The 13,524-nt window shown below is 35.9% G+C and overlaps 1 protein-coding gene across 2 annotated transcripts in view; it reads left to right on the top strand.

Annotated features, from left to right (window-relative positions):
- Positions 1-11,628, top strand: part of LOC105042129 (uncharacterized) — a 45,018-nt gene extending 33,390 nt beyond the window's left edge. For both annotated transcript variants that reach the window (XM_010919230.3, XM_073243371.1), the window contains exons 11-14: positions 137-490; positions 5,093-5,528; positions 7,117-7,207; positions 11,246-11,628. In XM_010919230.3, coding sequence (XP_010917532.1) covers positions 137-490; positions 5,093-5,528; positions 7,117-7,207; positions 11,246-11,456 — 1,092 coding nt within the window. In that variant the 3' untranslated portion in view covers positions 11,457-11,628. The remainder of the gene's footprint in view (positions 1-136; positions 491-5,092; positions 5,529-7,116; positions 7,208-11,245) is intronic.
- The last annotated feature ends 1,896 nt before the right edge of the window (positions 11,629-13,524 follow it).

Genomic DNA, 13,524 nt, shown 5'->3' with positions numbered 1-13,524 from the left:
ATAGTTGGAAGTTTATTGGACAAAAATACTTAGGTCAAATAATCTTTGTCTCCTTCTATTCTCGTTTATTTGCTTTATTAATTTTCTTGTAACTTGATTTAATTTTATGTAAGCTCTGTTTTTATGTTGGCTTTAGGTAATTAATGATGTGGTGTCCTCGAGAACAATCACTGAGTGGCTGCAAGAGTGTGCCCTTGAGCAGCTGTCAGAATTTTCAACGCACTTATACGGAGTGTTTGTGGGTGCTTTCAAGTTGCTGAAAGAAAATGTTTCATTAATAAACTCTATGTTACATGTGATAGTTTCAACACTCCGGTTATCACAAAAAAGGAAGATATTCCAGCCACATTTTACCCTATCACTGGAGAGCTTATTTCGATTATACCAAGTCATCTATAGTGAATTCAATAACATGGAGTTTAATCTTACCATTGAACTTGCGATAGATACCATCCTTATGAGCACACCTGTTCCAGTTGTATCTCACATGGTAATTACCGCTACTTGATGTACCTAGCTACCTCTACTTCATATACCCTCTCTGAACTTTATGCTTTTACAGATTGGATGCTCTCAATTGGCTTCTTTTGTGTAATGTTTGTTTCAAAACAATTTAAATAATTTGTTAATGGACTAGTGGAATTTGGTATGCTTTGTCCAGACTAAGAAATGCTGATGACTCTTACCATTCTGCTAGAGTTTCTGAACTTACTTGACCCTTAATATGAATGGTATTATATGAATTGAATTCTTAGCAGGAATCTTCCATTTATGGTGGCACACCTAGTCTAGAATCTCCTTGGAATTTTATCCATGTACCCGCTTTCTAAGTGTTTTCTTCCTCTTTTGTTTTGTTTAAGAGACCTCGTTCCCCATATTTGCTTTCAGTAATTGAGTGCTTGGTAATAAGGTGCAGGTACAATTTTAGGGTTCACAAAGGCATGTAGCCTAGATTTGAAACTGGGAGCAATACAAACTCAAGAAATAAAGATACATTGGAGGAAGATTTAGTCAAGATAAAGCTTAATGATACATTGAAGTTATACTAAGAAAACTAAGATGCATTAAAGTAGGATTTAGTCAAGACAAAGATTAATGATGTTTGGTAAGATGGTAGTATCATAATCATAATCATCAAGCCTTTTCCCGTCTAGATCCTTATCTGCCGGGTAGGGCCATGTCTGATGATAGCTGGTAAGGAGTGGATCCTATTTATTAAAACCCTCGAGCTTCTAAAATTAGGCCTGTAATGAATCATTAGATGATAGTTGACTCTTATCATTTAGTCAACTAAAATGACCTCTTAAACCTTTTGTATCGTCAACTTTAATTTCCTGCTGGATGAAGGAATGACTGGATCTTCATCACTGCCAAGAAAGTATGACCCATTCCTTTGCATCTTCATACCATTGTCAGTAGAAGAATTTTCAAATGGTTCTTTCTTGATTTAGATATTACTCTCTTATGATTTCTTCTTTGGATTTTGGATTGCTGAAAGTTGAAATTATTCTTGCTGAGGGAGTTGATGGTGAGGTAACTCATTTGATCACATTTGGTTTTTTTTTTTTGGGGCGGGTTGCGGGGGGAGGGGAGTGGGGGGGGGGGGGGGGTGGTGAGGGACAAATAAGTCTTCAGACCCTCTTCATAAACCGGTAAGTTGCCCTTGGCTGGATCACAAGCTCATTGATTCTACTTGCATAATAGCAAACTTGATTTGGTGAAGGATTGATGATTTGATGTGAGGATATCACCTTGGCTTGATAAGCTCGATCTTGGGTCTCAAGATTAGTGATCAAAATTTCTTGGTGGATATCTAGGCTGAATCCAACACATTCCCTTGCAATCTTCTGGAGGTATAATATTCACAAGGTTGTTGTGAATGGTCAAATCTTTGAACTTGTTGCTGTAGTTATAGCCATTCAAGCAGCCCTGTGCTTGCTTAAGCTATCCTATAGCTCTAGTCTTTAACCTTGTTTAATCACAGAATCCTTTGAGCTAATACAACTTGGATTGCTGTTTGACTCCTAGTAAAACTAAAAATTGACCTATATTTTTAAATGAACAGGGACTTGTGATCAAATGAATTAGGAAAGAAAATAACAAAAAGCTATGATTGAATTTTCTAGGACGCTAGCAGTACTCAGATGCCTGAGCATTGGCGCCAAATCCTTTGATATCCATTATTTGGTTTTCTTATTAGACTTGGGCCTTCCTTGGTGCTAGCTTCTTTAAATACTAGGATAGATTGCAGGGATGGGGTGGGTATGATTGTGGGCGTCGTAAAGACGAGCTTGGTACTACTAGTGATCAAACCAGGGTGCATAAGTTTAAGGATCAGTATGCCAGAGTTTGCACTATTTTTGGATGGTTGTGGGAATAAATGGAGATGGTATGGTCATTCATGATGAAGACTGTAAGACTTCTTTGTCCTATTGTATTTTGTTTACAAGCATGCTAAAAATATAGAAGATAAAATAATCTTAATGGGAAATTGTGAACTGGATTTCTTTTTAAAAGAATGTTAGTTTTTGATACTACTGAATGATGAAAAATGAATTTGTTAAGCTAACCCTAGAGAGGTAAGTCCTGTATTTGTGGTTATACCATTGCATAATTTCACAAATTATTTCTTCTTCAGAGGAGATGATTGACGGCTTATAAAGATGCTGACATGTTTATTAGCATGAAACACCTCAAGAAGGGGCTGACTCTTTGGCATCTCAGCCATAAGAGTCTAGGAAAATTGGCTGATTTCTCAACATGGCAGGAAAAAAATCATCATTTTCTGTATAAGAGCGTGAATCTAGGTTCAGTTAAGTTGCAGTTAACTTTTGAAGGAATGCTAGATTCTACAAAAGGCGAACCGAGTTATTGTGTTTGCGCCAATTTCATGGGCAGGCATCATTGGAGGTAGTGGGTCAAGAAGGCTGCTTTTTTGAGGTTGAATGAAGGGTTTAAATCGCAATATCAATCTCTGTATACGGTCTAGTCCTAGGTCTGTATTGTTCCAGGATGCAACCATCCTGACTTTTGGAGCAGTTTGGCATCTAGGTATGAGTGCTAGAGTTACTCATTGGTGTAGGCTAACATGCTGACATGTGTTGAGGTAATGATACATAACACTAGCTTCTCGTATTTAATGCTGTATTTAGTCATCTTTGCTTTCGATCAAAGTGTCTCTAGCTATGGGTTGAGAACACAATCCTATTTGGTTGTGAGGGGGTTAAGAGAACTAGCAGCTTTATCTCTTTAAAATTTAATCCATGATGAAGGACTTCATATTTAAGATATTAACTGTTCTTATCTTTTGATAGAAAAACATACTTATCCTCTATTAGATAATTAGCTTATAAAGTATCAATCAGATTATACTTAGCTGTTATAATAAAATATTGAAATTGTAAAAAAAAAAAAGATTCCATATTTTTTCAAATTATTAGTCATCAAATAAATTTCAGTTAGCATGTAAATTTGAATCTAAAAAATATTTATTTCACTTACAGAAAATATGTGATAATGATTATTTATATTATTATGTAACATGTTTTGTAGCAAGGTAAAATTTCAATTATTAAAGTATCAGTAAAGAATTTACATTCACTGTACAAAAATTAACTTTAGAAAAATTATTTGTTATGTCTACTAATAATTACTGTTTCCATTATTATTAGTAAATGACATTTTCTAGGGAAAGTTCTTTTTTGAAAAAATTTAACGAAATAATAATTTTTTGTTGCGAAAGATTTTTTAGAAAGTTTCCTATCTAAAAATATTGGTATTATTAAAATATTAGGTTCTATTATTTTAAGAATGTTTTGTATTGTATGTGATGGTGGCAAGGCCTTTTGGATAAAAACAAAAGAGGACAACTCATTCTAGGATTTTGTAGTTAAATAGATATAAATATACTTTTTTGATAGAAATAAAATTATTATACTAGCAAGGTTGGCCATACCATTTAGCACTATATAATGCTGGTATTGAACTGGTATGTAGTCTTGTCTTATTCCAATATTTGGTATGCCTTGCTGTTTCGTACGATACCACATACCAATACTGTAATGGGATGGTACTGGTATGGGGTCTTGTACCAAGATGGCAAAACTTGTATTTAAGTTTCTTTATTGAAGTCACAATGAGAATAATTGGATTAGCTTATGTTGAAAGCTATTAACAAGATGGAACACCACTTAACTGGTAGCCCAATTTATCTGACCTAGAAATACAATGGTTGTAATATTTGGGGAGCGAGTGCCATGTGTCAATATCACAACACTGGCATATAAAACCTGCACGCACAAGTAATTTTTTAGCACTCATATCTCGATATAGTATTGAATGTTTTTTTATTGTTTTTATTTTTTTTAAACTCTTGTTGTCATAAATGAAATTTGAATGTTCAACTGTTTTAAGGTCTTTAAATGTGGTTTTTAATTCAATATTGAGTTTTACCCGTCTCTTTTCTTCTCTCTCTCTTTCATGCTTTAAGCCTAAGCCTCACCTGTGAATGAAGACAATAGAAAAGGGAGCAGCAGTAGGCCACGTTTTGCTCATTGTTTTTTCAAAACAAAGGGATCTAGTACAGGTATCAGCCTATCCTGAGTGGTTTCAGTGGGGGTGTGAGCGGGACATACCAATTCTCATGGAAACCAGTGTCTGCACCCATCCGAAGGACCTTCTTTATGCGGAACTGTATGGTACTGGTGGGATGGGTTGAATATCTCCTGATGAACAAATTCATCAGTGGTCCTTAGAGAAGGGAGTGTGCAGGGAAATGATACCTCACAAGCCAGCACCCTGCAGGCAGGCCATAGAAAAGACAATGGCATAAAATTGATTCCTTGGACCTGTCCTTGGTCTTGTTATAATGCATTTTCGATAATTAAGGTGTATCTAACCTACATTTTTCTTCATAGCCAAAAATGTGTATGTAAATAAGTGTATGATATTATATTCTGAATTGCTATTAGAATGTTATTTAGTATTTTATGTTCCTTGTCATTACATTCTTTCATGTAGCACAATGCATTTATATGCAGCCATACATGCACATGCTACAATTTTGAGTTTGCTGTCAATGTGGCCATCACAGGATAGGGCAAGATTATCAAAACTTCTTATGTGGACCATTTCATCTGCTTTGCGGTCATTCTCTGATCAGAGTTATCTGGGCAAGGAACCGGACCCTGATATGCTAATTTCATGTGAGGATCATGGAAAAGAATCTCAAATTTCAAAGCTGTTACGATGGGCAACAGCTTCAGTAATCCTAGGAAGCATTTCAAACAGAACTTCTGAAATGAAGACACATGTTTCTTTGGGATCAAGCTGCAAAACTCTGCAGTGTCTGCTGGAAGATGTAATCAAAGAAGAAGGTGAAACTGAACAAAATAATTCTGGTGCTAATGAGGCATTAGCCATTGAAATACTGTACCTCCAACAGCTCCTCGGAAGAAACTCTAGTGGTCTTTCCTCTGTCATACTAGCATTATGTTTGCTGCTACTCCCGAATGCGTGTAACATAGCAGGTACATGCTCTGGTTGTTCCTTACAGTTTCTATATTTTTTTTTTGCTTACCATCCTATATGATTAGACTTACAAAAAAGAATTACTGGATATTGGTTTAATTATTGTGATCATTACACCATAGGCATAATGGGACAGTGGACTTGAAGCTCTATTTTCGCATTAGGAGGCACCGTGGAAGCGGATGACCTTGCATACAATCTGAAGCCTTGACCATCCCTTTCCCTAATGATGCAAGGATTTTTTTAGTATCTCCCTAGGCTATGAGAACCTGCCTTGGTGAACCTACTAAATTCATCTATGTATCTAAGCTGTCACAATTATCTTCACTAGAAACATCACTACCATCATCATTATCATCTTATGCTTGTCTTGGCATATTTGTCAACTCAATCATTTGCTTCTATGTGATTTCTTTTTCCCTTTTCTTCCCATAATGTCCTTCACTTCAGCAAGAACCAATCAATATGGTAGTGGTACCACATCGACAACTATGCCCACCAAATGTTGCTTCAAATGAGACATCCTGCCACTCATCTTCTCTTTGTAGTGTATTTACCTCAACTTGGGTCATTGCCTACCATCCTACATTGCTACCACCCATTATTTACATTTGATGCTAGTGCCCTTTGGTATGGTGCTACCAGCCTGTAATAAAAAAAACCATAAATTTCAAGTCCTGCAAAGTACAAAATAATTGTCAAACCATGCAATAGTGGCATAAGTTTTAAACAAAAAAATTAGCAAACAAATGATTTTTATTAGTTTGGTACTTTCATCTTGTTAGGTCATCTGTTAACATTGACATGCATCTAGCATTCTTTAAGATGTCCTTTTTGTGCTTGGAAAAACCTAATTTATATAGTTAAAATTTCAATTAATGTGTTGTTCCAATTTAGATGTTCCATTATTTAGATCGATGGCCTTAATATGTGTTCCAATTCTATTATGTTTTATCAAATGTTAATGTTTATAATGTTAAAAGAATCTTAAATTGAGTGGAGATATTTGGGAGTTATGTGGGCCAAAATATGACTGTATTATGATATGGCAATCATATGATATACTTTTGTAATATCAGTAATAAGTTTTCCGTTTTCTTAGTTCTGAAATCAACAATACTGAATCTTGAAATTTGAACAGAAATTTTTTAGTTGGTATGCGAAATAGAATACACATATCACATTCTCATCACAAAAAATATAGAGCAAAGCACTATGCAATAATTGAGTATTTTCTTTTTTTCCTAACAAGGAAAGGAAGCTGGAAAATGAATTACATATTTTGGAGTGAACTTGGCTTAAATACTGCAGATTTTACATAAAGTAGGCGTAATGCAGAAGATTTCTAATTTATATGAAGGCTAATAATTTGATTGAAAGACAAATTGTTTGGTTTAGAAAAGTCCTCACCATGTTGGGTACAATTTTGTCTTGTTTTCGAGCTTTAATCTGCCTTCAGTTACTATTTATGTAGGCCCATACCTATTTAAGATGAATATGATGGGATCTTTAAATAATCATAAAATTGCTCTTATGTTATTTGTAAAAAGATTTGATGAGTTTGATAAGACTCTGTATGTGCTGCAGACAAGGAATATTTGGATGTGAATCATGGTCAAGTATCATTGCTCTGCTCGAAGATACGTTGCCCTTTCGAAGTTAATCCTGCTTGGAGATGGTACATAAGCTCGCTACTTATATTGCTCTATTTACAAGCAAGTTGATGTTCTGAGGAATGTTTAGTTGCAACTATCTAGAGTCTTGACAGCCTGCCAATTCGAATCTTATATAACTGCCCTATTTTCCATGTTTGTTTTGCTTTAGGTACAGAGTCACATGTGGCTCCTGCTTTGACAAGCAAGCCTTAATGCTCAAACTTGAACCATGACCAAAATATTAATAGGTTGAGTGGCAACTATTGAGGGCAATCAGGGGTGTTCATTAGCATTACACAAGTGATAGGAGTTACTGTAACTAGAGCTCCTATCAAGATCTATGCAATCTTAAATTACCTGTTATTTTCAGGGGCCATTGCATGTTGTAATTGTAAAAGTTTGGGCTAACACAAGGGCATGGGTCTGAGTCTTGGGTAAGCCACTCTGTGCAAAATAAAATATCCAAGCTTAGGTCTATCCCTGGTCCAGCCTTCTTAGGATTCACGATTGTCGAGAGAGAGGTTTGCCAAGCCAGTATAGGACTACATATTGGTATCTTATTGTATCAAATCGTATTAGTACATCAATATATATATATATATATATATATATATATATATATATATGTAAGTATATATATTTTATTTTTAAAGGTTTTAAGCTTTCTTTATTTAGTTTTGGGTGAACAATAGGTTTTTATAAGTTTGCTTTTGACGTTTAAATCTAATATACTTAAACTTTTTATGTTACATTCCTAAAGAATGGTGTGACTATAGAATACATGTTAAATTAACTTTGGTATCATATTGAAAATATAAAGTACTTGCATTAAAAATTTGAAATGCAGCATACATGCATCTTCAGTTCCAAGTTGAGTGTTGATGTCCCTTATGCACATCTTGGTCATGTTTTTTATCATGTCTTGGGATTGGACTCGGGACTTGGTGTTGTATCCATGTAGGATCTTGATAGCTTGTTTGTATTGGATGGTCATGTGGTACTACTATGTCAGGCATATTGGTGAAAATCCAACAAGTGACTAGCATATGATCCATAGTTTGAGTGAGGTTGGGAAGGATTAAGGTTTGCTGTCTCAGTATTGGGCTATGTACTGGTGCAAATCTGTTAGTGTCAGCATGGGTCTGGTTCGGAGTATTGAGTGTCACTACACCCTCCCATAGAGCATAGTGGTAACAGGCTAGTATGGAATGGTATGCCTTGAGTGGTACAGTATGCCAAACCTTGGGAAGGATGATACTTGAACATGGAGACTTAGAGGGCATGTATCTTTATGGCTCATAACCTGGCACAAGAGGATGTGATCCAATATAGGATGATGATTCTGAGTACAAGAAGATCTTGATATGTCCAACATTCCCACTTGATGCACCACCTCATCAATGAGATCGGTACCATATCCAACATCTCTAGGTCCCCTCTTCTTGTATGCTATGGTGTCCTCCCAAGCCCTAGGCCTGTTTCCCTATCCTACATTGCATACTCAAATTAAGACTCAATAGTGAATGGAGCAAGCGAAGGAAATTGTGTCACCCCCTTTTTGTCTACTGCCTCCACCCTTACATCAAACTCATCATTACTCAAAAGTGTCATTGTTATCGTTGCTTGTATTACGAGATGGCAATCTATGATCAATGGACTTGGTAGTCCCAGGAGTCGCTGTGAAGCGGCTCCTTATCCATTCTCTCCAATATATTTGCTTTCTTTCCTTTCTTTTGCTTTGCCTAAGTGGATTTTTGGGGCACTGGCTTCTTACCCTTGCTTAACCGACCTTGTTGACTCTTCTGGTTGGTTTGAATAGGCAGACTACCTTAACTGATTTTGTCTTTTTGATTGGCTGTGTCCTTTGTTGGCCTTGCTGCTTTGGCTGGCCCTTGTGTTGTGTTGACCTTTTTCAAACATCCTTCTTCAATCTCTAATTGGAGATCTCCAACTCTAAACCAGGTTGTGAACCTGACTGTCTTCTCCCTGAATTTTGTACAGCCGCCGCCGCTGGACATCGGTTGGTCGTGGCATGTGTTAATTCACCCAGTCCTCTACATTCAACCTGGTTTACTAGGCTATGAGATTGCATAGCCTAGGGGGTGATCTTGGCTTATCAAGCTCTGGCTGATCTTGCTGGCTTTCAAGCCAACCTATCATAAGATCCTCCTTGTCATTTACAAAGTCATTATAGAGAGGGTCGATACTTCAGATCAACTTCTTACCAAAGCATTTCAATCTCAACCATGGGTTGTGGTGCTACAAACCAATGATTTAGTCTCATCCCATCCATGGTTTCTCTGGTCACCATGGATCAATGCAAAGGTCAACCAATTGTGCTTGCACCTATTGATTAAGATCTGGTACATATCGTAAAATCATGCCAAAATAATAAATTTTTTACAGGATCTCTTATATTTTTCAATTTCCACCCATTGGTGAGATATTATAGAAAAGATAAAGGAAGAGGGGAATACCTAGATTGGACCTCTTGCTCACTCTTCCACACTCTTCTCCTCCCAATTATTAAGGCACCAAGCCAATACAGGGCCCTTATTTGGCTGAACTGCTTGAAACCAAGTGGTTCAGCCTGGTAAAGACCGGCTCGCACTTGTTCAGACCAAAATACCATACAAAGACAATGAATTGTGATTCATTGTTGGTATGTTATAATAACAACTGAACTGGTTGGTTCATTGCAACATCCTATACCATGGCTAGGACCATAATTAATTTATGGCCCTTTTTTGTCAACGAAATCAGCCTATATAACCTTACATTACCATCTGTGTAGTCAGTGTGCCCCTCCAATCAACTTCTTGTCATATAGTTGATGATTGAGCTAGTGATAATCAATGTTGATAGTATATAAATTGATCTTTCAACATTCATTTCTATTACAATGCTCAACTCCTACAGATTGAATGATTAAGCATAAATAAATTCCTAAGTAGAATTAAGCTAATACAAAGGAAAAATGATATAATTTATTATATTCAGTACAAAAGTTAATAAAACATCAGAAATTTTATGATGATATTCAGCATGAAAGTTAAATAAAATACATATCGTTAAACTGACATAATATCAGAAAATTTTTGTCATTTGACGATAAGATAATTTTGTGATGTTTGCAGCTTTGTATCCATTGATGATGATTAAGTAGTATCAAAGAGTCTTATTTTAATATGATAAATTTTAATCTGCTACTTCACATCAATGATTTATAACATTATTGTTGTATATAACTTTTTAATTGCATCCATGAAATTCCAATTTAAGTCTTAGATTACGGAAAAAAATGTCTCATTTCGGTCAGTATATTTATTTGCTCTTTATTGGATAATGCGATTTTGAAAATAATTGATTTTTATAGGAATACTTATGTAAATTGTTTTTAATATATTTTATACTCTTTGGCTGATATGCTAACATCTATAACAGATGCGGGGGACTGTTTGTATGCCTGAACTGTTTATCTGTGGACTATTTGTTACATTTCATAGGGAAGGGAAAGAGGGAGTTTAAAGTTCAGGCTTTTTGTTTTGGGTGGGTTGTGGTGATGGTTTGGTGGTGGTGGTGGGGGGGGGGTGGGGGGGGGTGGTGGGTGGGTTTTGTTTGAGGATAAGAAAAGCCACCTCTCAGGTGGATTAGATTATCCTTAAAAACTGGGATTTGAAGCTTGGTAGGATCTGACGATCCCTCTCTGTTCTTCTAAATTCTTGACTTCAATTCTGATCCAGCACAATCTACTTCCAGCCAACGAATTCAAGCATCTGAATGGCCCTGCAATGAGTAAATCTTCCAATATCTCAATGGCTTAAAAGATTGAGATAAAAAAAATATTATTGTTCTTATCATGTTGACAAAGCTAAATCAGTTGGTAGAACCTGGTGATGATCCAGCATGCACGGTCGGTCTTATGTTTAAACTGCTTGGTTAGATAACTGGGAAAGTGATTTAGACTCCTGCAGTTAGTGGATGTTGACCAAAGTTTCTTATGGCTCTCAAGGTAGTTTTTATAGCTTTGTTAACATGTGACTTCACTCTTCAATTCACAGGTCATTTTATCAACCATGGAAGGACCTCTCCTTGGAGCAATCTGAGATGGAGCAGATGGAAGAAGAGCAGGCCTGTCAGAACCTTCTACTTTTGTTTTCAAATGCTCTTGGAGGGAGGCCATCTTATTTACCAGTTCTCTCACATAAAGATGTCGAACAGTGTGGCTTGTTTGAGTGGGAGAGGGAAACATTTATTGGAAGCAGAACTTAGCAGCAGGTTGAAAACAAACAAACAGAAGGTTTTATCACCTTCAATTTTTGTAGCATTATCATTTTTGGATTTTGATTATATTCTCTGTATCATTTAATTGTATTGATACTATATTTTTTATGTAAATATTATGAACCACAACTCGCAGGTCTTTCGGCCTGTGACAATCCACTCTGGTTGCACCAAAGAAAAGAATCATTACCTGCGGTCCTCTGGGTGTCTACATTAGTGTGACAACTTGTTTGTTTAATAATTTTTACTTATTCTGAAAAATATAAATTTTTAAAAAGACTAGAGAGGATATTTCGTAGGATTACGCAGCATTCGTTTTCTAGGAATATTTATTAGACTCCAAATAAGAGATTATTCATCATTAGGATTTCAAGCAGGACTCTAAAAGTGAGATTAGGTCGTCAGCGATTCCTTTTCTTTTTTCTCAAAATTTTTCATGTGATCAACGAGGAAATCAATGAACGTCTGGATTTCCCTCTCCACGTAGTATGTGATGTCTGTGTAAGCAATTTGTAGCCTGCTGGATTTTCTCAACCGAGGCCCTCGCACCCCGCTTCTATATCTATTAAAGGGAAAAGGAAGAAATTTGTACCCTCCTAAATTTTTAAAAATAAAAAAAAAATATAAAAAAATTGATATATTTGAAAGTTATAGTAAAAAAATTATGCATAAATATAAAAAAAAGCTTAGGAACCACTGCCTTATCTTCAAAAGAGGCCAATTCATCATTGTTGTTGCGGACTTTTAGTTGGTGCACCCCGTGATCTTTAGTGATGCGGTGGTCGAGAGAGTCGAAGTGGAAGGGGAAGGCAGCGGTTGCGATAATTCTCTTTTTTCTCTCTCTCCTTCAAATCAAAGTCATTCTTCTCTACTCTTTACTCCTCTGTCGCCTTTTGACCACCGCCCTCATTATTATAGTCAGCGTCTTGATCCCTAGCCTTGCTGTTGATCTCTCCAAAAGAGGCCAATTCGTCATTGCTGTCGTCGAATTTGAGATGGCATAGCCCACGATCTCGATGATGCGTTGGTCAGGGAAGTCGAAGTCGAAGGGGGAGATGGTGGCAATGGTGGTTGTTGATATCGATCTTCAAGCTGGCATTGAAGTCGGTTTGATTGTAGTGAGTCGAGATGGATGACTGGTCTCATGTGGATGAAGAGTGACCCTACAAATAAAAATCTCTGACTGAAAATATTTTCGATAAAGATTCTCTGACGCTCAAATCAATAGGTGATTGAAGAACAAAGAGAGAATACTATAAAAAAATCTGACTATTAACGATGGCGATTACTATTAGCGATGATTAATCGCTGTCGCTAATAGTCATTTTGTATCGCTAATACTATTAGAGATGGGACGCTATCGTTAATTGACGGTCAGAACAATCCTAGTCACTAATTATCACTATTAGCGATGGTTTTTGTTAGCCATCACTAATAACAACTATTAGTGACGGTATTTGTGACGATCAAATTCCGTCGCTATTTATTTTTTTTATTTTTAAACTAAATTTTAAAAAAATAAAAAAAAATTAGCGACGATTGTTTTGTCGCTAATGCTGCCACTAATGCTGTCGGTAATAGTTAATTTTATTTTTTTTAAAAAATTCGTAACCATATTTTTTTAAACCTATTTTAATTAATCACAATCAATTATGGTTCTTAACACCCGTTATAATTAAAATCCAAAGATAATATGACAATCACAAATAAAAAATTAATTATATTATATTAAAAATATAAATTATATAATTTTACAAGTAATATTAAAAAAATATAATATATCAAAACAAAAGAAAATCAGGTCTGATCCTCTTCATCGTCCTCCTGCTCCTCTCCAGTAGTTGGTAGATGAGAGCCCGATGTTCCAGTATCCTGAAATGAAGAAAAATAAAATATTATTAATAAATTTCGATGCAGAGACGTGTCTTTCGATACTCCTTTGATTCTCGAACAGATTGTCTCTACACATTCTATTCGATGATACGGAGCTATAGACACCCCTGGTTCATCAATTGGATGGTTAGATTGAATTTTTAATCCCTAAATCTTCTTCCTA

This window comes from Elaeis guineensis, chromosome 9, assembly GCF_000442705.2.
Source record: "Elaeis guineensis isolate ETL-2024a chromosome 9, EG11, whole genome shotgun sequence".
Taxonomy (NCBI): domain Eukaryota; kingdom Viridiplantae; phylum Streptophyta; class Magnoliopsida; order Arecales; family Arecaceae; genus Elaeis; species Elaeis guineensis.
Note: the sequence above shows the minus strand (reverse complement) of the source record. Positions and strands in the feature narration are given on the sequence as shown.